The 27,583-nt window shown below is 40.0% G+C and overlaps 1 protein-coding gene across 13 annotated transcripts in view; it reads left to right on the top strand.

Moving 5' to 3' along the window:
- CDH13 (cadherin 13) overlaps positions 1-27,583 on the top strand; it is a 748,254-nt gene that overhangs the window by 212,028 nt on the left and 508,643 nt on the right. For 2 of the 13 annotated variants that reach the window (XM_039502842.1, XM_039502843.1), the window contains exon 4: positions 4,752-4,892. The exons of the other annotated variants lie outside the window; for them this stretch is intronic. In XM_039502842.1, coding sequence (XP_039358776.1) covers positions 4,886-4,892 — 7 coding nt within the window. In that variant the 5' untranslated portion in view covers positions 4,752-4,885. The remainder of the gene's footprint in view (positions 1-4,751; positions 4,893-27,583) is intronic. 13 annotated transcript variants of the gene reach the window in all.

Here is a 27,583-nt window from a genome sequence, read left to right on the forward strand (position 1 = left end):
AGAGATGGTCCTGAACAAACCATGATGATGATGGTCTGTGACAGTGCTACATAAATACAAATCGAGACCCCATTGTGCTAGGTGCTGTTCATACACAGAACAAAAAGTCAGCCCTCCGTCCGCTGCCCTTGGCTGTTTGGAACATTGAATGCTATTGTTTAGTAAAACATTTGTACAACAACGCTTGCAAATTTGGGGAAATAGAATTTGGATTAATCCAGGATTATTTTGATCCCATCCCTCTTTGCATTTTTTGGTACATATGTGCAATGCTGATGTATGTGCATAAAGAAAATGGCTTATCCTTTGTAGTGTCAATAGTATCGACAGGCATTTATCTAAGTAAACATGCAGCAGAATGATTAAGCAGGGGTGAAGCTGAATGCACGAGATACAAATTAATTTTGCTATTGTTTATAAGCCGTACACAACACACAGTACAGAATGTTTAGCACTGGGGAAAATACTGAGCTATGTAGAAAATGTCAAAATGAGATATGGGAAATTAGCTGTTATTTAATAAGCTTTGGAAAGAAGCCATGGCTTGAATCAGTAAAATCATTAGCAAAGACAGTTCCTTACACCAGAGTGATGTATTCAAAGTTTGAAGAATGGCATTTGTTTTGCCACTGGGCTTCACAATCCACTCAAGAATCGACATGATGTTGTGGCCAAAGCGGACTGTCTTTTCATCTCTCTGTGTGTGTAAAGTATAGCCCCTGGCACAATGAAACTCAATTCTCAGTGGGATCTGTGGGTGCTACCATAGTATGATTAAGAAAATGAAGGGTTAAAAAAAGCAGTATCTTTCTGCAAACTGATATTGCTGATGCAATTTAACAGTAATATTTTGAACTTATGCAGGGCCTGATCCAAAGGCTATTTAGATCAGTGGAAAGACTCCTGATAGTCATAGACTTGGGATTTGAGACATAGTGGCTTTCATCAAAGGAGATCAGAGGATTTACAAGGAGAGTAAGAATTATCCTCATTTTATGGAGGCACAGACATGCAAGTTAACAAACTGAGCCACTGGCAGAGGTGGGAATGGAACCCAGGTGTCCTGAACTTTAACCTTCTGAAACAATCAAACAAAAGCAGCATGCCTTTTTTTAACAATGATGATTAAAGCAGACATATCCTGGTAAGGCCACAGAGAAGCAAAGCTGCAAAGGCTATTTAAAAATATCTTCTTATGGCATCTAATTAAATGGCACAATTATTTTGTGTGTTATTGCATAGTTAATGCTGTGTTGAGAAGTTTGAGAAGTGCACTGAACATAGTTATCATCTAAGTAATCTTTTACAAAAGAAGGAGGATATAGCTCCTTTGATACTGCAAATTAGCAAAGAAAATCCTCATAAGATATAGCTCAAGGATCTATGTATAATTTTGTGTTTGAATATTATGGTAAAAAAATTGCATGGCAAAAAACAATAAAAATACAGAAGAAAAGTGAAATTAATTCTCCAACAACAAGGTGACATTCCATATTTAGAGTTTTGTAAACATAACATTAATCAAGGAAAATGTGCAGCAAAATACTAAACAGTTATGGGCCCTAATTCAGAGAAATATACTTAGCAAAATATATCTAGCTTCCATACTTCAAAAGCCAGTGCAAAGCCGCAAAACCTGTTGGAAAATCAATTTTCTGCAGCGTCAGTGGCTTGCACAGACTTCCATGATTAAAAAAAAAATTCTTTGTAAGTTTAACTGATTTATTGCTGGCCCTCTGTGCTGCAAAAGCATTCAAGTTGATCTTTCAAAATGCTATTGAAATAATCATGGAAAAGCTCAATGCCCCTAGAGAGAATGGCGTCAGGCAACTCTGGAGGCACGTTTTCCTTGGGGTACCTTTACACACAAATCCTGCCTTCTGCTGCAATGGTGGGCAAGGCAGAAGAGGTTTAAGCAGGATCTTTACCCCCACTCTGCGGAAAACAATTTGGGTAATTCGACCATGCACTGGGCAATGTGGCTAGCTAAACCTCTGGACCACACACCATATTGCCGCAGGTTTGTATCCTAATGCAAAGGAAAGGAGGTAGGAAGAATAGTAAGAAGCCGAGAGAGTTCCTGGAGCTCTGTTATGACCTGAAAATCTAAAAGGAGCCCTTAAAAAAGTAGAAACATGGATGAATTGCTAAAGAGGAGTACAAACGAATAGCACAAGCATGTAGGGACAACATCAGAAAGACAAAGGCACAAAATGAGTTCCACCTAGCAAGAGACAGAAAATGCAGTAGGAAGAGGTTCTATAAATACATTAGGAGCATAAGAAAGACAAAGGAAATTATAGGTCCTATACTTAGCGAGGAAGGAGCACTAATAACCGGTGATATCAAGAAAGCTAAGGTGTTTAATGCCTATTTTGTTTCAGTCTTCACTAAAAAAGTTTATGGTGAACAGATACTCAATACAATTAATATTAACAACAAGAGGGAAGGAATGCAAGTCAAAATACACAAGGAACAGGTTAAAGAATATGTAGATTAGTTGGATGTATTCAAGTCGGCAGGGTCTGATGAAATTCATCCTACGGTACTTAAGGAACTAGCAGAAGCAATCTTGAAACTGTTAGCAATTATTCTTGAGAACTCCTAGAGGATGGGTGAGGTCCTAGAGGATTGGAGAAGGGCAAACATAGTATCTGTCTTTAAAATTGGAAACATAGAAGCCCCAGGAAATTATAGACTAGTCAGTCTAATTTTGTTCCAGTGTCTTTCCAGGTTTAAAATTATTAAACAGTTTGTAAGCACCTGGATGATAAGAGTTATAAGGAATAGCCAGTATGCATTTGTCAAGAACAAATCATACCAAACTGACTAAAATTGATTCTTTGACAGGATTACTGGTCTAGTGGAAGCAGTAGACATGATGCACCTTGATTTTAGTAAGGCTTTTGACACAGTCCCATAGGACATTCTCATAAGCAAACTAGGGAAATGCTGACTAGATGAAATTACAATAAGGTAGGCGCACAACTGGCTGAAAGACCTTACTTGGAGGTAGTTAGCAATGCTTTGCTGTTAAACTGAGGATGCATATATAACAGGGTCAGTCCTGTGTCTGGTACTAGTCAATATTTTCATTCATGACTTGGATAATGGAGTGGAGAGTATGCTTATAAGATTTTTGGATGACACCAAGCTGGGAGGGGTTGCAAACACTTTTGAGGAAAGGATTAGAATTCAAAAGGACCTTGACAAACTGGAGAATTGGTCTGAAATCAACAAGATTAAATTCCATAAAGATAACACAAAGAACTTCGCTTAAGAAGGAAAAGTTCAATGTCCAACTACAAAACAGGGAATAACTGGCTAAGCGGTAGTACTGCTGAAAAGGATCTGGGGGGTAAAGAGGATCACACATTGATATTAGTCGTCAATGTGGTGTAATTGTGAAAAAAGACTAATATCATTCTGGGGTGTATTAACAGGAGTGCCATATGTAACACCTAGGAGGTAATTGTCCCGCTTTGACTTGTCACTGGTGCAGACTCTGTCATGCATGTACTGTGTCCAGCTCTGGGTGCCACATTTCAGGAAAGATGGGACAAACTGGCGAGAGTCCAGAAGAGAGCATCAAAAATGATGAAAGGTTTAGAAAACCTGACCTATGGGGGAAGTTAAACTGGGCATATTTAGTTTTGAGAAAAGAAGACTGCGGGGTGGGGAAACTAAGTCTTCAAATATATGAAGGCCTGTTATAAAGAGATCAATTTTTCCCCACGTCCACTGGAGGTAAGGGCAACGGGCTTAATCTCTGCAGCCAGGGAGTTTTAGGGTAGATATTAGGAAAAAACACTCTGAGTATCGGGTAGTTAAGCTCTGGAATAGGCTTCCAAGGGAGGTTGTGGTATCCTCATCATTAGTGGCTTTTAAGAACAGGTTAGACAAACACCGGTCAGGGATGGTCTAGGTTTACTTGCTCCTGCCCCAATGTAGGGGCCTGGATTTGTTTTGCTCAAAGTCCCTTCCTGCCTTACATTTCTGTGATTCTGTATGTCTGGTTCCCCAACGCATTAGCACATCTAGAAAGGCTCCCATTGACTTCAGTGGTTGTTGGATCAGGTGCACATATTGAACCTGCTTAGAGGAGTGATAAAATGTGCAACACGTTACTTAGAGACTCTGTACTAGCAGGATTCCTGGGGGGGATGCATGAAGATGTCTCTGCTCTCCTTTGTTCTGACCAGGGCAGGATTGTGCCCGGTGTCAGCAGTGAAGCAGTTAATAGCAGAGGATTCTTTATTTTTTTTCATATAAATCAATAAATGTCTTCCATAGTAACACACTAATGTAGTTTTAGGTAAATCTGAGGATTAAACTGATGCGTCTCTGACAGCATTTTATCTCTGTGCCATTGTAGTTAGCAAACATGCATTAGTTACAAAACCTTAATTCAAGAAATAAACAATCTAGCGCCTGTATTTCATGTGATGGTGCTTTTTTATTTGGAAGTTTTCAATTGAGCACCTTTTCCATTACTGGCAGAGCTTATTGCTTTGATTAAAGAGGGACGTGTTACTTACAGCAAGAAATGTGGTTTTGCTGGTTTAGAAGCATTATTTAACCTTGTGAAGCGAAGTCGGGATTCCTAATGCAAAATATAAGTCTTTTTTCCGAGAAAGCTCAGCCCAATAGTGTCCTGAAAAATTCTGGGAGAGGTACATTATTGTAAGTTTGAGAGAATGTTGAGCTGAAATATTGAAGAACTTCTTGTGTCCTCTTTGTCTATGGTCTAGATCTCACTCATTCAGCCACTTCTGATGCCCTATGAAAGTGAAGTCATATTGTACTGATACAGCTGAAAGGAGAATCTAACTTCCGGAGCACACTGAATTGCCACATTCGGTGTGAAAGAATCTAAAAATAGACCATGCCAGGTGAGGTTTCTCACAAATCTGCTACAGGGTCTAGGTTCTCAGAAAGCTTCACAGATATTTTGAGGGAACCTGGGCCGAGATTTGGATGACACCCAGGAGTTTGTCACTTGAGGTTGTAGCTGTTTCGTTTGACTGAATTCCACTTTTTCAGGTGAACCTGTGACACACGCAATAAACCAAGGAGACTCCATGAGAAATGGGACCAAACAACAACAAAAAAGACCACCTTAAATTAGCTGAACTTTGCACCAACTTTAATAATGAATTGTGGCACTTGCCTCCACTTCTTTAACTTGAACCCTCTCTTGGTGGGTAGAGAATGGTTGAGGTTACTTCTCTTGGTAGCTACAGTCTTAATTACATTTCTGCTGAGAATAATTTATATACTGAGGATTAGAAAACCCAATCTCTCTTGCCTGGTGAATTTTTTCACCTTTCCTTGTGTGACAAAATTCATCTTCTTGTAATCTTCTAAACCTGAACATTATTCAGTTCCCATAAAGCTTGCATGTTCAATCAGCAGAAGTTTAGCTTTCATTGGAAATGTTTCTTGCAGCTGCATAAATAGTGGGCAGGTTTTCCAAGAATGTTCAGTTGCATTGAAAAAGAATGTCAGACTATTGTTTTTCTATTTTGTGCATTTTGAGTGGTTGGTCTTTTCTAGTGTGACTAGGATATTTTAAGCTGTTGAGCTCAAACATTCACTGAGGCCTATATCAGTGTAGTTACATTAGGAGAGTTTTGTGCATATAGATGCAGGATATACCAGCAATAAGAGTGCTTTTTGTCAATATAGCCTATACTGACTCCCTGAGGAAAATAAGGTATACCAGCAAAAACCATTTTATGCTGATTTAAACTGTGTCTATGCTAGGGCTTTTGCCACATGGAGATGTTGTCATAAAAAAAATCATGCCCCATGTAAAATGTTCTAGTGTGGATCTGGCCTGAAAGTGAATTTTGAATTGTATACTTGCTAGTAACATTTGAAATGCACTCTAGGTTGCCAAACTGCATCCAGTCAGGAGCAGAACCAAAACCCCATATAATTGACAGAGCCAATGTTTAAATTTCAATTTTCACAACCAAATTTCAGTTATTCAAGTAGGAGGAAACATTGACAGAAATGCATGAATAATTTACATCTAAAAATTTAGCAATCTGCTTGCGAATAGAAAAATACTTGGCAAAACCCAATAAATGATTCATTTCAAGTCATTTTCTCAGCTCTGATGTTTACTAAGAAGTATATTTTTTGTTACTTTTAGTTAAATGCTGATGGGGGAGATAATTATTGAATAGCAGAGAGTTGCCTGGGTATTAGAAAAACAACAATGTGAATCTGAGACACAAGTTGTTTTATGTCCGTGTATGAAAGGGTCTTAACATTTGTCATGCGGCAACTTAAATTAAAAAATGTGTAGCTTTAATGAGAAATGTTATGTATAATGGTGAGTGATACATAATTAATTCAAAGTTGGTGCATTGGGCAAAGCTTTAAGATTTAAAGAGAAATTCTCAGTTTCCAACTATGCCTTTGAGGAATGTGATATCCTTTTTAATAAGCAGGGGGGAAATTACACAGCACCAGTACTTTATATGTTCCACTTCATACAGTTAGCAGGTCAGCCTGAAACTGTAACTGTTGTAAATTGTGTATCTGGACTACATGATACTACAGTATTTCAAAGACAAAAACGAAATAGTTTTACCTATTGGAATGTTGGTGCTTTTTAAACAAAGCACCATTGTTTTTATACTCTCGATAATTCTTTCATCTCATCACCATGGTTTATTAAAGATGAATCATTAAAAGGGCCTGATTCTGATGGCACTTATACTAATTAGACCCCTATGTAATGTTACTAGGGTTGCTCCTGTTTTACACTGGTGTAATTGTGATCAGGCTCAGACACCATTAAAGCTGATCCTGTTTCAAAAACTTCGCAAAGAAAAACACACTTTCATGGATTAAAAAAAATAAATAGCCATAAGTAGGAGGACACCAGCATTTTCTGTTATTTTCTGGAACTGCAGCTGCCTCGGAGGAGTGCCAAACTGAGAGAGTGGTCTGGCAACAATGGTTTTTCCATGGAATATCTTAAAACATCTCTTGAACAATCAACGCTGGAAAAGTCCACCAACTTTCTGTTTATAGAAAGGTTTTTTGCCTTTGCATGCATGGATGATTAATTCCATAGTGGTCCTAAATAATTCTGTGTGTTCGAGAAAATGTTTCAAACTACAACTCTGTAAACAAACAAACAACAAAAAATCCAAAGCACTTCAGTGGATTTTAATCCTTAGCTTATTTTATACAGTTTAACATATTTGGAGCATAATTGTAAAATACAGAAGTAATGATAAGATGTCCACATTCTAGATTTGGCGGCTCACATTGGCAACTGTGTACTTGAAGTGGCCTTTTCTGATTTTTAAGAGCCAATCTGAGCATCCAAATGTGGGTTTTTTGACACCTTATGACTACTCCTTATGTGCTTTCTATGGCACTATCTGCATTCCATAGTTCAGGGCATCCATCTTTTAAAGACGGCATATGACTTTTCAGTAGTAGTAGCCAAAAAGTTTTCTAAACTGATACTGGACAAGGTCCCTCACCAAAGGCTCTTAAGCAAAGTAAGCATTCATGGGATAAGAAAAGTTCTTCTCATGGATCAGTAACTCTTTAAAAGACAGGAAATAAAGGGTATAAATGGACAACTCTCCAAATGGACAGAAATAATAGTGGTGCCCCGCACTGGCGTATGCTGGGAGCAGTGCTGTTCAATATATTCATAAATCTAGAAAAAGGGATAAACAGTGAGGTGGCAAAATGTGCAGATGATACAAAATTACTCAAGAGTTAAGTCCAAAGCGGACTGCAAAGAGTTACACAGGTATCTGGCAAAACTGGGTGACTGGGCAACAAAATGGCAGATGAAATTCAATGTTAAGTGCAAAGTAATGCACAGTGGAAAACATAATCCCAACTATACATACAAAAGGATGGGGTCTAAATTAGCTGTTGTCACTCGTTGTGAATCATTCTCTGAAAACATCAGCTCAATGTGCAGTGACAGTCAAAAAAGCCAACAGAATGTTAGGAACCATTAGGAAGGGGATAGAAAACAGACAGAAAATATCATCATGCCTCTATATAAATACATTTTATGCCCACATCTTGAATACTGCATCCAGATCTGGTCACCCCATGTGAAAAAATATATATTGGAATTGGAAAAGGTACCGAGAAGGGCAAGAAAAATTATTAGGGGTAGGGAACAGCTTCCATTTGAGGAGAGATTAAAGAGACTGGGATTTTTCAGTGTGGAAGAGACACCTAAGGGGGAATATGACAGAGGTCTATAAAATCTTGACTGGTGTGGAGAAAGTGAATAAAGAAGTGTTGTTTACTGCTTCACATAACACAAGAAGTAGGAGTCACCCAATAAAATGAATAGACAGCAGGTTGAAAACAAACAGGAAGTACTTCTTCACACAATGCAAAGACAACCTGTGGTACTCTTTGCCAGAGGATGTTGTGAAGGTCAAAACTATAACAAGGTTCAAAAAAGAACTAGATAGGTTCATGGAGGATATGTCCATCAATGTCTATTATCCAGGATGGGCAGGGACCATGCTCTGAGTGTCCCTAACCTCTGTTTGCCAGAAGCGCTGAGTGGACAGTAGGAGTTGGATCACTTGATGATGACCTGTTCTGTTCATTCCCTCTGAAGTGTCTGGCATTGGCCACTGTTTTTAAGCCAGGATACTGAGCTAGATGGACCATTGGTCTGACCCAGTATGGCTGCTGTTCTTCTGAAATCATTTCTGTGCAAAATTGTTAAACTTTTTTTGTAAAATAACTTCTGTCCAAACAGACCATGTACTAACTTTAACATGTCTGTGTCTGCATGGTGTATGGGGGACTGATTTAGAACATGACACTCATGTTACTTGTGATGTAAGGCCGCCAAGCCCAATGGTCATGATCAGGACAGGACATTAGACTGGAGGCAGGATGCCTGGGTTCTGTTCCTGGCTCTCTACCACTGACTTGTTACGTGACCTTGAGTAAACCATTGAAACTCCCAGTACGTCAAGTCAGGATAACAATATTCACCCTTCTTTGTAAGTGTTTTGACCTATGGATGGAAAAATGCCACATAAGCTTTTAATAATAACAATAATCCATTGCCTTTATTGGAACCAAGATATCTTGAAGTGGAAACTTAATGCAGTAACACACACCAGTACCTAAAACCCAGTATCAAGTTGATTTAATTTAATGTAATATTGAAGAATTGCTTAAAAAAAGAAATAATGAAGAAAGATAGGGAATCTCTCCCTGGAAGAGCAAGTGTGAAAGTAAAATGGAATTCTAGTTGTTATTCTCTCTTCTGTTATGCTGGCCTTTATTGAGAGGAGTGGGAAGGAGCCCTGGAAAAGGCCACTAAAGACTAACGGAACAGTGTCCTGGTGATTAGAGCAACAGTAATTTTCCCCCTATGTAACATCCATGGATGGGGTAGAAGTGAACAAGGATAATGGAGGAGTCAGTGGTAGCATGGAACATAACATAAACTGGCAAACCTAATAGAGGAATGAGGTCTTGAAGAACAGAGGAAATTGGATTCCTAGTGTCTGGCTGTATATTTGCAAGATATGGGCCAGATTTTCCTACAGATCTCTAGCTTAAGCTGGAATTAGCAGGCCCACCACTGCCATTTCTGTAAGACCACCATTCTCATCTTACTTAAGGAGCTGATGGGGCTGGAATACATCTAGAGAACCCCACAGAACCTAGTAGGCCTTCAGTGGAGCTACAGTGATTTACGCCAGCTGAGGATTTGGTCCTATAAATATATTTTTCCCTTTGTGTGATTATTTTTCCCCTCCCTCCACCCTCCTCCTTAAGGTGAACGATCTGGACCAGATTCATCTCCAGGGAAACTCCAATTAAATTAATGGGCCTACAACAGGGATGCATTGCAGTCCTTTTTTGTTTAGTCTCCAGATATGTATGGAATATTCTTAATAATGAGGTTCAAGGAGCAGATGTCTTAGCACTGATGAGTAATATTTTGTCTCTTTTAAAATAATGAGACATTCTAGTCTAAAAGGTCTATGCTGCTTATGCTTATATATAGAGAGAGATCTATCTTCTCTCTTCTCATCTATCTAATCGGCAATGGAGTAATGAGCACTGGCCAGCGTGCTGCCATGTTGCATTAATTTTAGACAAAAATAGGAATTGTCCGTGAGGTACTTATGCAAAATGGTTTTTTTTTTTAAGGAGAATTATCTGGCAATCTTTTTGGATGGATGCTGTGCCATTTGAAAACTAATTTTATGTTTAGTTTCTACTAGTCGATATGAGTTCTAGTCTGCCGTTAAACACGTTCAGTGAATAATTAGATCTCATTGTGATATGTAAGACAGTATACTGAGAGTCAGACTTGTTTGATTGGAACCAGCACTGAAGTTGTAGTGTGAAAACCACATTGGTTTCCAGGTCTATGTGGCTGTTGTCATGTATTCAGTCCCATCTTCTATACCTTGCTTTTATATGCATTGTATAATGATTCAGTTTTCCTTGGCAGGCATAAGAAAGTGCAGAGCATTTCTGTATTGTCATCTCCTTAGAACTGCTGTCAGCTTTTGAGCTTGACTCATCTGTTGATGGGTGAACTCCAGTTCTATGCTTTAGGATAAACTGGGAAGTTATAGCCTACCAAAGCACTCAACAACGTTTTAATTATCTGCAGGCATCATTGCAACTTTAACTTGCCAATCAGCAAGAGTAAGAGAGTTTACAATTCCTTGCACAGAGCCAGGCAGGACATCTTTGATCACCTTTCTATTTTCAAGCCTCTAGTCATCTAACATGCATGCTGTTTTACTCTTTTCCACGCACCCCTCCAAAAAAAAAGTGAGAATGATGTAATTATTTATTTATGGCTCAAACTGATCCCAAGAAGAAGGGACTACAAAGTTGCTAAGAGGCCATGTATATAAATATATTTATACCGTGTCATTTGAAAACAGTCACATGGTAAATCTGTTTATCCTTTTTAGCCAGTAGCAAAGTGCAACACACATGAGATCTACAAATATACAGTGGGCTGTCAATTTATGGTGCCATAAGAGACTGCTGCTTTGGAAAGGGACATGAGCTGGGAAAATGTACAGATTTTGTGATTTAGACTTTATAATAGGTTTATAATTGAGAAAAGTAAAGTCTGATTGATTATCTTCTCGTTAAACTTCTTAAGCACGATAATCATGATTGTTCTAAGACGGGAAAAAAGAGAATATTATTCAGACGGTTACTCTGATTAGGGTTCTATAGTCTAATGCCCTAACTAAGGTCAGGTAGTAGCTCAAATCTATATTGATAATCCCCAGAACAGCATGATTACAATATTTATAGCTAATGTTGTCTATAATGAATCTAAGGGTTAGTGAGAAGTCCCAATTTTACATCTGTATGACTTGGAATGCAGGAAGGATAGCAGATGTTATGCTAAAATAAATAAGTTAAATGAAGTCTCAGTGGAAATAGCTTTGCCATTGGACTACTGAGGATCATTTTGGGGTTGATAATAATTTCAAGTGTAGCAGCTAAAGCACTACATGGGAGTTACACATGAGTGTGGATTACTGTAGAATTTATTTATCCTTCAAAGAGTATTTAGCTGTGCAATAACATTGTACTTACATCTTGACTGCCATGTCACTGAATGGTAATTATTGCCCAATGCGCCAGGATCTTGTGTATCCTGTATCCAATGTGACCCTCAAACGTGAAGAAAGGGGAAAAAAAGCCAGAGGCAAACTGTGAAAAGCTTTTAAATAAAAAGTTGCTTGCAAAAGAAATTCTGGAGCCCTTAGATGGTCCACAATACAGAGACTGCTTTTTCATTTTAAAAGCATTCATTTTATACAAGAATTGGTTCCAAGATGCACAATTTGGAACTTGAGCCAAACTTTCCAAAAAATGTTTGTGGGTATTCAGATCTGGGGTTTTGGCTCAGGCCAATCTTTATAATATCTTTATATAGGACCTTGTATTTAATACCACAAGTGCTTACTTCTGGCCAATAGGACCACAGCTAGTTGAAAGAGTCTGCAGGTCCTGGCCATGATGTGCCTGATTAAAGTCTACTGAAATCAATGGAAAGACTTGGAATGAAAGACTCCCATCAACTTCAGCTGGCTTTGGTTTCAGCGATGGGAGTTGTCATTGCATGCTTTGTGTTAAATGAAATTGCATGCAATCCCATTCTGCTTTCAGAGACAAGTAGATATCTGAATGACACTGCCAATGATCACAACTTGCTAAAAGCTTGGATAGGTTGTGTGTGTCAAGTAATTAATCTAAGGTTTTATTTTAATGTTGCTTGTTTAACTGGAAGCCTCAGTCATAGCAAATCCAGTTGTTTAACAGTAAAAATTACAAAGGTTATTTAATCTGAACCTTGACTGTGACTTCTGTGCTATCGTGTCTACTTAGACACATTACTTTCTCATTCATAAATGAGGGGTGGGGGACTTTATTGGTCTGACAGTCTTTCTGTGTGTTACATGTACAAAGAAATATTTCAGGCTTCTTCTAAATGGTCTTGATTGAAACAACTTACTTGCCCCCAAGGCAGTTGTTTAGTGGAAGATGCCAAAGCTTGTCTTTATGTGAAGTATTAAGGGCTATGCTTGATGTGAACAGTAACTGCTTTGGGAATGGTTGTGTACTGAAAGATTACATGATGTGGCTTTAATTATATTGTTCTCGGCAGTGCCACTTGTCTGATCTTAGTATGAGAGTCAATATTCAAATGAAGGTTATTCAGTTTTGTAACCATTAGTCAGGCTCTGATATTGTCTAAACAAGATAACAGTTAAACAGGTTTAAAATCCAGCAGTTTTAAGAGGCTTGGAGGAGGCATTACTTGCGATCTCCAAAATGTTTTGCCCTTTGGTAGACTGTAATTAAGTGGTTGCTTTTCCCCAGTTTAGGGAGTGATTTGTGTGTCTGACATAAAATTGATGGGATCCTCAAATGAAGCAAAACATAGAATTAGCAACAAACTGCACAGTGTTGAAATTAAAAGTTGTTTGCTAAACGTATTTTGGAGCCCTTAGATTGTCTCTGATATAAAGAATGTCTTTTAATTGTAATTGTATTTTTAAAGATGCAAGGGCATTTATATTCTAAGGAAAATATTACATAGTGGACTTATTACTCACTTTAATTTCCTCTAATGTGTATAGCCAATGCATCATTCTCTGTCTCCAAAACAAGCTCATACCACTCAACAGCACGTTGGAAATATGTGCTGGTATCACTTACACTGAAGGTGGGAAGAGACAAAAGATTTATTTCTGGTGATGCCTTTTAAGGTAAATTTACTGCACTTCAAGCAAAGAGTTTTCCATTATCTTATTTTATTTTTTTGCATTTCCTGGCATATACCAGCTAATAATTTTGCTTCTTGTTGAGGTGGCGAGGTTGGAGCCAGGCATATGCATTCCTCTGTTGTATTATCAGACACATAAATAACTAAGTCTCTGGCTTTGGCTTCTTGTCTTAATGTTTTCTTGTGGTGAGAGAGAATATGCCATCCAATTTTCCCTTCTCTTTTTGAAAAAGTTCGATGTCTGAAGGTGTTGGGGGTAGGGAATGACTGTACTGACAGTGGTACGAGATGAAAGTTCTAGGTGGATAGTTTCATGTAATGGGAAACTCTCTCTCTCTCTCTCTCTCTCTCTCTCCCCCATCCTCCCTCCACCAACACCCCACCCCACCCCCGGCCTCCCATCACTGTAAGGTTTACTCTCTCTCAGGTGGAAGTCAAACACAACTCCCAGGATGGTCCATGTACAAGACAGGAGTGCTGTAAGAGCAGATCCATAGTCCACTGCCTTAGAGATCAAGTGTTTCATCTCTATCATATAGGCAGCTTCTATGGACAATAGTCTTGAGCTCCTTTCTAGAGACGCAGGGTCCAGCCAAGCAGAAATGTGCTCAACTTTTGGTTAGCAAACTCCTCACTTGCTTATCTGTAAACTGGGCTCTCACATCATTTCATTTAAGGTTTGTTTGAAATTAGACTTTGTCAAGTCCCTTTTTTTTTTTTTTAAAGAGGACTAACGGAAATGTCTGCCATTTAAAAAAAAAAAAAGCAACAAAGTTATGACAGAGCACATTAAGAAATGACAGATCACTGTAATTATAACAAACAGACCTTGAAGACAAACCGTTTTAATTGTGAACTTGAGGGAGGGGGAAAATAAACCCTATGACCTGCAACTAATTGCCTGGTTAAATGAAAACCCTTCCTAAATTAATTTGTTACTTGGAGACACTTAAAATAAAATACAGGTGTGAACCATTTTTTTTGTGTGTTTGGGCTCTAGCCATTTCTTGAGTGATTGCTTGTCTTTATTTTTTGATAACTACAGACAACAACTTATTTACATAGTTAAGCCCCTTGAGACGCTGGTTTCTTCTGTCAAATGTAACTGAACAGATTAGTTTCTAATAAATCACAGATATAAAGAGAGTAGTCTTGAATATTTTTTAGGTTGACATCCACACTGAGAATGAAATTCAGCACCAAGAATCCTACTCCAAATCTTTTATTCTGTTCTATTTCACGGCATACGGAGAAGTAAGATTAAAAAAATATGAAATACACTTGCTGGAAGGTTGCAACATAACACTACTTGGATTTCTTAAAATTCAGAGTAACATACCCAAACCAAAAAACAGACAAAGCAAGCTGCTTTCTAAAACAGAGAGGCTCAACTCACCCCATCTTACCCTAGGCTGGCTGCCTGCTGACTGACTCTGATGCTTCAATTCCCTACCAAGCCTTCTATTCTGAAAATTTGAAGTGTTAGATCACAAATTTAAAACTGTTTTCAATGCAGCACAGATTCATTATTCAGCCCCTATTCAGCTGAAACGATCCCTCCACCCAGTGCATTCAAATAGGAATTGTTTCACGACTAAAGGTGTTGGCCTGTTTTAGGCCTGGTCTACACTAAGCGTTTAATCCGGTTTTAGGACAGTAAAACCGATTTAACGCCACACCCATCCACACTGAGAAGCCCTTTATATCGATATAAAGGGCTCTTTAAATCGATTTCTGTACTCCTCCCTAACGAGAGGAGTAGCACTAGTATCGGAATTACCATATCGGATTAGGGTTAGTGTGGCCGCAGATCGACGGTATTGGCCTCCGGGTGGTATCCCACAGTGCACCACTGACCGCTCTGGACAGCAATCTGAACTCGGATGCAGTGGCCAGGTAGACAGGAAAAGCCCCGCGAACTTTTGAATATTTCCTGTTTGCCCAGCGTGGAGCTCCGATCAGCACGTGTGGCGATGCAGTTAAAAATCAAAATAAAGAAAGAGCTCCCGCATGGACCATGCGGATGTGATTGCTGTAAGGGCAGGCAAATCTGTTCTATCAGTGCTCCGTTACAGAAGACGAAATTCAAAATCATTTTTAAAAAATCTCCAGACAGACGCCATAGCAGGGGCTCAGCGCACTGCTGCGTGACGAGCGTAACGGAAAGCCAAAGAATCAAATGGACGCTCATGGACTGGAGGACTCAAGCTATCCCACAGTTCCTGCAGTCTCCGAAAAGCATTTGCATTCTTGGCTGAGCTCCAAATGCTTCTAGGGTCAAACACAGTGTCCGCGGTGGGTCAGGGCATAGCTCGGCAATTTACGCACCCCCCCCACCCACCCCCAGAAGTGAAAGGGAAAACAATCCTCTCTCGACTCTTTTACATGTCACCCTATCTTTACTGAATGCTGCAGATAGACGCGATGCTGCAGCACTCAACACCAACATCCTTGCTCCCCCCCGCCATGGGTGGCTGATGGTACAATATGGCTGATATCCATCGTCATCATCAGCCTATTGGCACATGGGGCAGTGCAAAAGGACTGGTAACCATGCCAACTAACATCAGTGAGGTCGATCAAGGGCGCCTGCTCCTAATTTTTCCTGGTAGATGGTGCAGTATGGCTGGTAACCGTCTTCATCATAGCAACAGGGGGCTGAGCTCCATCAGCCCCCACCCTTCATGTGTAAAGAAAAGATTCAATTGCCCCTGGACTAGCAGCGGGATGCTGGGCTCCTCTCCTCCACACTGCCTAATGTCCTGTCTGGACTATCATAGCAGCTGGAGGCTGCCTTCCACTCATTTCTCACTAACAAGTCACTGTGTCTTATTCCTGCATTCTTTATTACTTCATCACACAAGTGGGGGGACAATGCTACGGTAGCCCAGGAAGGCTGGGGGAAGAACGGAATGAACAGGTGGGGTTGTTGCAGGAGCACCCCCTGTGGATAGCATACAGTTCATAATTTCTGCAGGATCTGACACAGAGCAGCTGTGCTCTCTGGTTCTATGATACAGTGGTTCTCTAGTACACTTGCCCATATTCTAGGCAGGACTGATTCTATTTTTAGATACCAAAAAGGAGGGATTGACTCAGGGAGTCATTCCTAATTTTGGCTTTTGCGCCCCTGGCTGATCTCAGCCAGGGGCACTTATGACAGCAGCAAATGGTGCAGTGCAAAAGGACTGGTAACCATGATCATCTTATTACCAATTTATGGTATGGTAGATGGTACAGTATGGCTGGTAACCATCTCTGCTGTCATGCAAAAGCAAAAGCATGCTGCTGTGTAGCGCTGCTGAATCGCCTCTGTCAGCGGCATCTAGTACACATACGGTGACAGTCACAAAAGGCAAAACAGGCTCCATGATTGCCATGCTATGGCATCTGCCAGGGCAATCCAGGGAAAAAAGGCGCGAAATGCTTGTCTGCCGTTGCTTTCCCAGAGGAAGGAGTGACTGACGACATTTACCCAGAACCACCCGCGACAATGATTTTTGCCCCATCAGGCACTGGGATCTCAACCCGGAAATTCCAAGGGGCGGGGGAGGCTGCGGGAACTATGGGATAGCTACGGAATAGCTACCCACAGTGCAACGCTCCAGAAATCGACGCTAGCCTCGGACCGTGGACGCACACCACCGATTTAATGTGTTTTAGTGTGGCCACGTGCACTCGATTTTATACAATCTGTTTTGCTAAACCGGTTTATGTAAATTCGGAATAATCCCATAGTGTAGACGTACCCTTACGTAGGTATTGCAGCGTGTGTGTGTATATAAAATCACTGTTCTGAAGTTTTTTGGAGTTATTTGCAACAATACCACATGATGAATACATTTTAAATTCCCTTGATTCAGTCAGTTTGTGGCTTAGATTTAGCATATTAACATTTAAAAATATATTTTTATGGTATGTTCTATGAGGGTCACATAAACCCATAAGGAAAAAATATTGACCATTTGCATTTCAACGGCATATACTTCCACTGAAACAAGAGTTTAAAAATATATATATATAAAAAAATCCTTTCCTTGACACTGCTTTAGGTTCTTGGGTCACTTGAAAATTCTACATGTCTGAGAGAGACAAGCTGGTTGGTCAGCTCCCAAGGGAGTCAGTCAAAAGATGGGTAACAGCTGTCTATTGCTAGAGAGAAGGCCTTGTTTGGACTTTAGGCCTGGGCTTGGGCTCCCCACCAAACTAATGCCCCGGAGCTGCTATTGGGGGAAGGCTCAGGGGAAGGGAGAGGATTCCTGTTGCTTGTCCGGGGAAAGAGCAGAGATCTAAACTGAGTCATCTTTGTTGCTTTGCAGCTCAGGGCAAGAGCAGCAACAGCAGCTGCCTCCCACACCCAGGGCCTGGCTCCAGAATGTACCATCTGGCCTGTTGCCATCTTCCCAGTTGTTTGTCCCGTGTCCTCGCCCAGCTCCATTCTTTAGTGCTTACTAGACTTGGTGGGTTGTGGTGGTCTATGAATCATTACAAACTAAAATAAGAGCTCTCAATAGCATTTGCTGCTGTTCCCTTTTCTCTGCTTAGCTAACAGGGCTCAGGTTACCCACCCTGCCTGTATTGCTGAATTCTTTGAGCAGGGCTGGATTCTCTTCACAGCAACGGGTTCCGTGCCAGCTGGGAGTCTATTAACAGTCGCTTTCTGTGTGTAGCTGCTGCTTCCCCATCTCTCATCATCAGACTCCCTCCACCACCACCTCCCCCCCGCCCCGATCCAACTGAACTCTGAAAGAGAGATCGAGCCCTATTATGATTAAAACATGAGCTAAAATTAACTGTTGGACTGAATGAATAAACCTAAAGGCTAAAATCCTGGTCTCTCTGAAGTCAGAGGCAAAACTCCCATTAACGTCAATGGGCTAAGACTGCATCCACAGAATGAGGCTTAACTCTTCCAGGGCTGTTAAAGTTGGAAGAATGCTATAGAACCCAATGCTGATAACACCCACACTTAAATACTTCAGATTTTTTTAGTTGACTAGTACATTGACCCATAGCCTTTCCCTTCAAAGTATGAAATTGTTCGGCTGACTTGGACTCAGGAGCACAATACAATGTGAATTAAAGTGACTTTTGTGAAAATAAATCTTAAGAAACTGGGTATGTTACGCATTGCAGGTGTGAATATTTCACTCTTGCACCGATGGACAGAAATACACTATTTCTGTATAAAAAGAACTATCCCTGGGTTCTGATTAAAAAAAAGTTCTCTTAAACAGAAAGTACAGATGGGTTGTAGCTGCTTTTCAGGCTTAATTTTATTTATTTATTTAGCCTTCAGCTATACCGCTATAGGCAGTGATCTTGCCATTAATGAGTCAGGCCCCTAGCATGGTGTTGGAGGTGCTTGTCTTTCAGAGGAGTTGCAAAACTGGGATTCCAAAACTTTTGGATGTTAAAGATGGCGATATTTACATGAGAAAGCATGTGAGCTTCTGGTCTGCTGGCCATATTCCAGTTGATAATTACTTTCTGCCTGCCTAAATTTTCCCCTGTAGTTTCAATCAGATATAGTATCCTTCAATCTCTATCATAAACTGTTGCTGGGTACCCTGAACCAGCTGTTATGTTCCACCAAAGAGGCAGACCCTCTCCAGTGATTGTGTGAAGTGATGCCTTCATAAATTGTTTACAAGGATCTTTTTTTAAATATAAGTTCTTACCCATATTAAGTCTGTCTGTTTAGATGGCTACTTATAATTATATGTATGCATGCAGTTGCAGAATATGCACATATATGTTGTACTTTCATTTCTTTCTTTTAATGGTCTAAAATAGTTCTCAAGCAATTTTAGACAAATGATAAACAGGCAGGCTCAGAACAGTGGGTCCCATACTTCTGCTCAAAGCAAATTGAAGCATTTGAGTGTTAAAACCTTGAAAATGGGGCTTCGAAATAGAAATGTCTCAGCATAACGAACTTCGGGATGTAAGAACTGTGCTGCAGCTTGTGTTTTCTCAGTGTACCACTTACAGGAAGGATCCAGGAGTTAAACATTTCCTGTTTTAATACTGGATTCATTAAAACATCTGTGGTTCATTATCAATATCACACTTGTGTGAAAGCCTCACATCTGTTACCCATCATAATTGTGGGGTGGGTGGATAGGAGGAAAGGAGCTTGGAAAAGAGTCCCACAAACCTGAGATTTCTTGTTCTGATCTATAAAAAGTAACGTTGCCAGTCACATCTTCAGTTCCCTATCATTACAGTAATGGGCTTGGGATCCCACGCAAGATACCTCCATTTGCCAAAGTTGCCTCTGATGATGGAAGGCTATGATTAAAACCACACACATACACGCTCTCGCTCTCTGATCAATTTAGTTAGTTAGTGGGCATATATATTATACCAAATACATATGGTGAAAAGATTTCTTAAAAATAAATGCTGGAGAGCCTAATGCTGAGAAATGAACTGAGAGAGAGAAGTGACATACATGTTGTTTTTCATTGGGAGATGGTTGGCAGTGCTTCCATTCAGCTCTCACAGGTTTTTGGAGACTATTTCATACCATATGGCATATTAAACACAATAAACATGTTCACTTGGCAGTGGGGGCATGACAAGGAACATCAGAAGCCTTATGTAGGCATCAATAAATGAATAACTTTACCTTCATGTAAATAAAAGTTAGATCGTTATATTTTAATTCCCTGATAACTTCTTATCTGGACACAGCCATTTATAATAATGACTGGTATGTGATTTCCAGCAGTGTAGATTGTAGGGTAGTTGAATGATGATGATTGATTATTATTTGTATTGCAATAGCGCCTCTGATCCTGAGTCATGGACCGCTGTGCAAGGTGGTATACAAAGAGAACAAAAAAAGATGGTCTTTGCTCTAAGGCATTTTAAAATTTAATTTGATTAAACTTCTTAAGCACTAACTGAAAGTTACTCCTGTGAACTTTAAAATAAAAGTTCAAGTGTGAGAGTTCCCTTTTAAGCAGGTTACTATTTATTTGATCTGTTAAATCCCTGCTATATAGTATGCATGTCTGTTATGTGAGAGCAGTTGCACTGCGTCTTTTGTTCTTATTTCTTGTAACATTCACCATGTGTCTCATCTGTCTGTTTTTATCACCCATTTCATCATATCATCTGAACACCTAAATTTCAGATAAGGGCCAAATTCTCTTCGGCTGTAAATGGACTATTAGAGATTTGGTCCAATGACTAAATCATTCCTCCTATGCCATGCCAACCCAACCCCTCCAACAACCTTCTTTGACTAAAACGTGCACTATCCTGCAGACATACTTTGATTTTAGGTTATTCATAGGCATCTTTTTCACTTGGACTTTTTTTAGGGCCAAATTAGAAGAAAAAATTGAGAAGAGTAGATTCTTCTAATTGCACATTGACAGTAATCTGTTGCAAGCATGAGGAATGTCCCATTTCTAGGAAAATCCAACCTTATTCCTTGAAGTTTGATGGTACTTGTAATGCAGATAACGACCAAACGGAAATCTCAGCCTGAGTTTTCCACCCAGGTATGGTTGTTCCTAAGGCTCTGTCTCATACACAAGTTTGCTTTGTTCTTGAGAGACAGAGACTGTAGACCCTTTAATATCCTATCCGTATCTAGCTGAATCAGCCTTTGAGTATGACTCAGCAGTAATTGTGTGCCATTTCATTGTTTTCCTTTCTCTTTCTTAACTAAGGCCCAAATTCATGGACCGAATATGCAGCCTGGGCCAGGGAAAGGAATCCTTACCATAAAGCTGTGGAGCAGCTGAAGGACTCTTCCATGGAGAGTGCACTAGCTGACGTAGCTTGCCGTAACCCAGTATCCCCCGATTTCCTGCCTACCCTTCATGCCTGCACAATAGAATATCCTCTGTCCTGGGTCCCCTATGATATGAGCGCAGAACTGGTGGTGCAGAACTCTTTTTTTTTTTTTTTTTTGCAAGACCCAAAACCAAATTCCCACCCTTCCTTTGTATAGAGAAATCACAATGATTCGGGATTTGCCCCCGAAATTCAGATTTACCATACTTATCTTCAACTCTCTTTACAGTTTTGCTCAACCTACTTCTCTATCACTGCTGGGCCTTTATATTCCTTCATATTATGTTCACATGGCTCCTCTTGTTTCCTCCCATTCACTCTTGGTTTCACTCCTAAACACAATCAGACTCTCATTGCTCCTCTCATCTCTTTCATATCCCTTCCCAAAACATTTGGTTTCCTGCTCTCTTTCTTTGCCACTGTCATCTTCACATCCTCTTGTTCCTGAAGTCGGAGAGCCAAATTCTGTGGTGGAACTGGGAATTCAGGGGATGGGTGTTTTGGGTGAAACGTGGCAAGGAAGTAGCATTCCACTTTTCACACAGCCCTGTTTTTTCCACCAGTTGGAAAAAGTGCCAGTTTCATAAAATCCAGAGAAATGAAGGAGCAGACTATGAAGTGGATTAAAATGACAGGTTCACACTCTAACTGAATATAAAATATACACCCAAATATCTCTTCTGATTGCAGTGTCCAACCAGCATGCGCTCTTGGGTCTCTTTGCAATGCTCACAGATGTTTGCTATGCAGAAATCTAGAGATTGGTGAATGTTGAATAGCGCTGCTGGAGAAATGCCCTACTAGAAAGTATAAAACCTTCCCGGTTTTTTTGAACCCCCGGGAAGTGTAACTTCATTTTTTAATGCAGCCAACAGTGCTGTGCTTGGTGACGTTAGAGGTCTGAACTGTGCTCTCTGTTTTCAAGTGAAAGCTTTACTTATTTGTTTGGCTTTTTTTTAAAAACTGTTACTAGGAGACTCCTCTCTTCTGACACACTTAACTTGCCAAAGTGGCAGCTGCCAAACTTTACCAGCTGTGAACTATTAATGCACTAGTAAATTGCCTGAAGCTTTTTTTTATTGGAGGGCTGCTTTTATGCAAAAGGATCCACTTATAATCTCTCCATCAGGATAGAATCTACATCATGCACCTGAATGAAGAATTTCAGCTTTTAATCCCCACACTTTGTGTATGTGGGGAGCTGCCTTTTTGCAAGCTGTGACAGTGCTATGAGATTTGTGTGGCTATTTAAATGCCTGTCATATATCATCAACAGGACCTGCATTCAGATGGTGCTTTTGGTACTAGGGCAGGCTGCTAATACAGAGCCTTACATCAGGATCTAACTGCGATTACATGAATCTTACCACCAGTGCTCCATGGTCTCAATTAACATCCAGAGTGCTCTGAGCGCATTGGCTCTGATGCGTCGTACAGCCTTATTATTGTCAGGTCATTTGGAGCAGCACATCCCATGTTCAGTGTGTTCTTTCTCTGCTGCAGTGTAAGACTTGGTTGGCAGGGGCCTGCAGGATGAGGGAAAAGAGGAGTAGGGGGAGGCTGAAGAATTCATCTGGAGGGAGTGGGATGCCCAAGGGCAACAGGGGCCTTTTGTCTTATTTATGGTACCGTTTTGGTTTAACCTTTTATTCAATGAAATGAACCTGCTGGACCTGATTCTGCTCTGTTATCCAACTATCAGTCCAAGGTTACACTGAGGATAGTGATGCTAATTTGGAGTAAATGGGAGCAGGATTTGGGCCAGTATGTCTCATTTCTTTTTGATTCTCTGTCTCTTTTCTTTTCCTTCCATTCCTTCACCAATAAGTGGTATCCTTCTTTCTTCTAGCCGCTTTTCGTGTGTCTGATTTCTCCTCCTTTCTTCCGTCACCTCTATTTGCCTTCCTTTCCCAGTGGTGTTTTTTCTCTCCTTCCCTCATATTTTCATTTCTATCTTCCCCCTTAATGTATCTCTTCCCAAAATGTAGTCTCTCACTCCTTCCTTTCTTCCCTACCCCATCACTCTCCCCCTCTTTCTCTCCTCTCACTTGCAGTGGTGCTGGAACAGTTTTTATAGTGGGGGGAGGGGAAGGGAGGCTGAGAGCCATTGAACCAAACTGTAAACCCTGTATATGATGGAAACCACTTCAAGCCAGGGTATGCTGCAGCGCCACTAATTCTAGCACCTGTGCTCAGTTGTGCAGTTTTTCCCCATTTTGAGGCTCCACTTTCCATTTCCCCCATCTATTCAACCCTGATTCCTCCATTTACTTATGCACATGGACACTTTTTACTCACTCCCTCATGGTGCTGCATCTGAGAAAACTAAGGCTGGAAGGGACCTCAGAGTCATCAAATCCAGCCTCTTGTGCTAAGGCTGGCCTGTAAACCTAGACCATCCCTGATAGGTGTTTGTCCAACCTGTTTAAAAAACCTCCATGAAGGGTATTCCACATTCTCCCTTGGAAGACTATTCCAGCATTTAACAACCCATATAGTTAGAAAGATTTTCATAATTTCGAACCTAAAATCTCCCTTCCTTCAGATTAAGACCATTACTACTTATTCTTCCTTCAGTGGACATGGAAAACAATTGATCATAGTCGTCTTTATTACAGCCCTTAACATATCTGAAGGCTGTTAACCGGTCCCCCATCAGTTGTCTTTTCACAATACTAAACATGCCCAGTTTTTTTAACCTTTCCTTACAAGTCAGGTTTCTAAACCTTTTATCGTTGTTGCTCTCCTCTGCACTCTCTCCAATTTGTTCCCATCTTTCCTATAGTGTGGGTCCCAGAATTGGACACACATCCAGCAGAGGCCTCAGCAGTGCTGAATAGAGTGGGACAATTAACTCCCGGGTCTTACTTCCTGTTAATACACCCCAGAATGATTATATCCTTTTTGACAACTCCATCACTTTGTTGACTCCTATTCAATTTGTGGTCCAGGAGAACATCCAGATTCTTTTCAGCAGTAATTCCACCTAATCATTTATTCCCCATTTTCTAGTTGTGCATTTGACTTTCCTTCCTAAGTGTAGTACTTTGCACTCATCTTTGAGTTCAGGCTAATCTTCTGAGTTGTCAAAGTTGTTTTTGAATTCTAATCTTGTCCTCCAAATTGCTTGCAATCCCTCCCATATTGGTGTCGTCCATAAAATTTATAAGCATACTCTCCACTCCATTATCCAAGTCATTAATGAAAATATTGAATAGTACTAGATCCAGGCCTGCTCCCTGTGGAACCCTACTATATATGTCCTCACAGTTTGACAGCAAACCATTGATAACAACATACTATTGAGTATGGTCTTTCAAACAGTTATGCACCAACTTTTATAGTAAATTCATCTAGACCACATGTCCCTGTATCAAAAGCCTTCTAAAATCAAGATATATCCTGTCTACTGCTTCCCCCATCCACTAGGTAAGCATCCCTGTCAAAGAAGGAAATTAGATTGGTTTAGTATGGTTTGTTCCTGGCAAATCCATGCTTGCTATTCCTTATAACCGACCATCCTCCAAGTGCTTACAAATTGATTATTAAGTTTGTTCCAGTATCTTTCTAGGTGTCAAAGTTAGGCTGACTGGTCTATAATTACCTGATTTTCCTCCCCTTTTTAAAGATAGTCACTATGTTTGCTCTCTTCCAGTCTTATGGGATCTCACCCATACTCCAAGAGTTCTCAAAGATAATTACTTACGGTTTCAAGATTGCTTCAACCAGTTCCTTAAGTACAATAGGATTAAATTCATCCGGACCTACCGACTTGAATACATCTAACTTGTCTAAATGTTCTTTAATCTGTTTTTTGTCCTTTTTTTTGCTTTCTGTTCCTTCCCTCTTGTTGGTAACATTAATTGTGTTGAGTATCTGGTCACCATTAACCTTTATAGCAAAGGCTGGAGAAAAATAGGCATTAACTATCTGAGCATTCATTAGTTCTTCACTGCTAAGTAAAGGACTTATGCTTTCCTTCATCTTTCTCTTGCTCCTAATGTATTTCTGGAGCCTCTTCTTATTGTCTTTTATGTCCTTTGCTAGGTGTAACTCATTTTGTACCTTAGCAAGTGCTGATTTTGTTCCAATATACCTGTGCTATTTGTACTCCTCCTTACCAATTAGTCTGTTTCCACTTTTTGTGGGATTCTTTTGATTTTTAGGTCATAAAAGATCTCCTGGTGGAGCCATGTTGGCTTCTTTCTAGTCTTCTGATCTTTTGCATCAGGATAGTTTGTAGTTGTGCCTTTTAATATTGTCTCCTTGAGAAACTGCTAGTTCTCCTGAACTCCTATTGCCCTTAGTTTTTCTTCCCATGGAACCTTACATACAAGTTCTGAGTTTGTCTGCTATTTTGAAGTCCATTATCCTTATTCCGCTGCTCTCACTACTTCCTTTTTCATGATCACTTTCACCCAAATTTCCTTCTACCTACAGATTTGCTACCAGTTCTTCCCTTTAGCCATTTTAGATTTGATTCTGACCATCTGCCAGCCCTCCCAGTACACAGTGCTGGCTGAGAGGGTGGGGGCTGGTATTGTCCCCATTCCAAGCTGTGATTCCTTTGACATCATTGACTCCCATTGACATCAGTTGGAGTTGTGGGTATCATTGCCTCTGAAAATCAGCCTCTTAGTGTGCATTTTAGGCCATACTCAACAATGCATCACATGGTAGCAAGCTTCACTTAAACTGAAGAATCAGCAAAGGGTCACAGATATCCCATCTCTGCAATTTTCTGCTGGTGGGGTTCAAATGCAGTGGAATTCCAGGAGGAAATTTGACTAGGTCTACAGTCCCCTGCCAGCCCAGATCCAAGAACTGCAGTGCTGTGAATATGCTGAATCCACTAGTGTTGGTGGAGTGAGGTCGTATGGGAAATTTACCTGCAGGTCTGTTAAGCGATGATCTCTGTAGTGTGTGTCCAGCCATGGTACAGTACAAGGTTATTCTGTATCTGAGACCATAGCTTTGGTTCCAGTATTGGTCAGGCTGTGATAGAATCTAGGAATTTCTTGACTATAGAAACAACAACTGAACCTAACAAAATAATCCCAACAGTGGATTTAACCCATTAACCATTTTGAAGCTGCTTTATTTTTAATAAGTCTAATGCCTTTGGTCTATAATTTCTGGGTGCTTGTCTGTATCCATAAAGCACAATTTTTAAAGATCCACTACAGAAGGGAAAACAAGATCAAAACAGCAAGCAGCCCACCATGAACTTAAAAGAAGTTCACTATACCAGCAGCTTAATAAGCAGTCTGGGAGTCTAGGATGGATCTCCTTTAAAAAAAAAAACCAACACACCAAACACACGTAATCCATCTTTCTCAAATGGAGAAACCTAAAAGATTTATGGCGCAACTACAAGTTTGTGGTGAAGACTTCTTAATCACATGGTTTATTATGAGGTCTAAAGCTGACATGATGTAACTGAGATTCCATTTTAATGAAGTGTGTAATTACTGCAGGCAATGGTATTCACAGTATTTAAAAGCTAGGAGCACTTGCTAAATCTCCAAGGTCTTTAGGGGCAAAACTGTCTATAGTATAAATCTATAATAGTTAAGGACACTAACACAGCTCAAGAAAAAGTCCAGTGCGTGTAGAATGGGTATGTGATCTGAATTAACTCGAGTTACTCATCATTTACCAAATGTCACACACAAAATCTAGCATACATTTTCACTGTCTTGTGAAATAAGAAAGATAAAAGAAATGGGGATAGATACTTGTATCACCCCATAACTTATCAACTTGCGGTAGCTTGCTGGTTGTTCACTTGAAATTAATGTAATTCATCACAGTATCTTTCTTAATCACCATCAATCTCTTGTTTCCTTTTTGTATGCTTTTTTTGAGAGAGATCTCCTTTAAAGAACAATTGTGTTGTAAAGAATTGTTAGTAAAGATGATAGTATATTAAAAATAAAGTACTAAAGATGCAGCACAATAGCAAGTATGCAGAACATGTATATCTGAGCAACACTGTCAACTCTCACAAGGCTTAAAACAGTTTCTTGATAGCATAAACAGTTTCTATCTATGGATATTTAGGGGCCTATCCCCAGCTGGTGTGCTCTCAGTAGGTCTATGACAATTTATACTAGGGCTGAGGATTAATGGCGCTATTGTAATTTTCACCAGGGTGAGCATCTGCCCCATAGTTTTATTAATGGTGGAAGTCTGACAAACACAAAGAACTATATTGCTCCATTGATGGTTGCCGTTAAATACAACGCCCACACAGTGGTAACTGGGATCCTGTATTTGGGTGATAGCTGTGTTTTAAATGGTGGCTAATATATATAACTACCTTACTCACTTATAATTCTATATAAGCTAAAATAGTCACCATCATAGATCATCAGCCCTTTATAAAAGGCTCTCAAATCAATAAATAAGATAAACCATTCTGCAAACAAAAAATCCATACTACTCACAATTACAGCC

This window comes from Mauremys reevesii, linkage group 16, assembly GCF_016161935.1.
Source record: "Mauremys reevesii isolate NIE-2019 linkage group 16, ASM1616193v1, whole genome shotgun sequence".
Lineage (NCBI taxonomy): Eukaryota > Metazoa > Chordata > Testudines > Geoemydidae > Mauremys > Mauremys reevesii.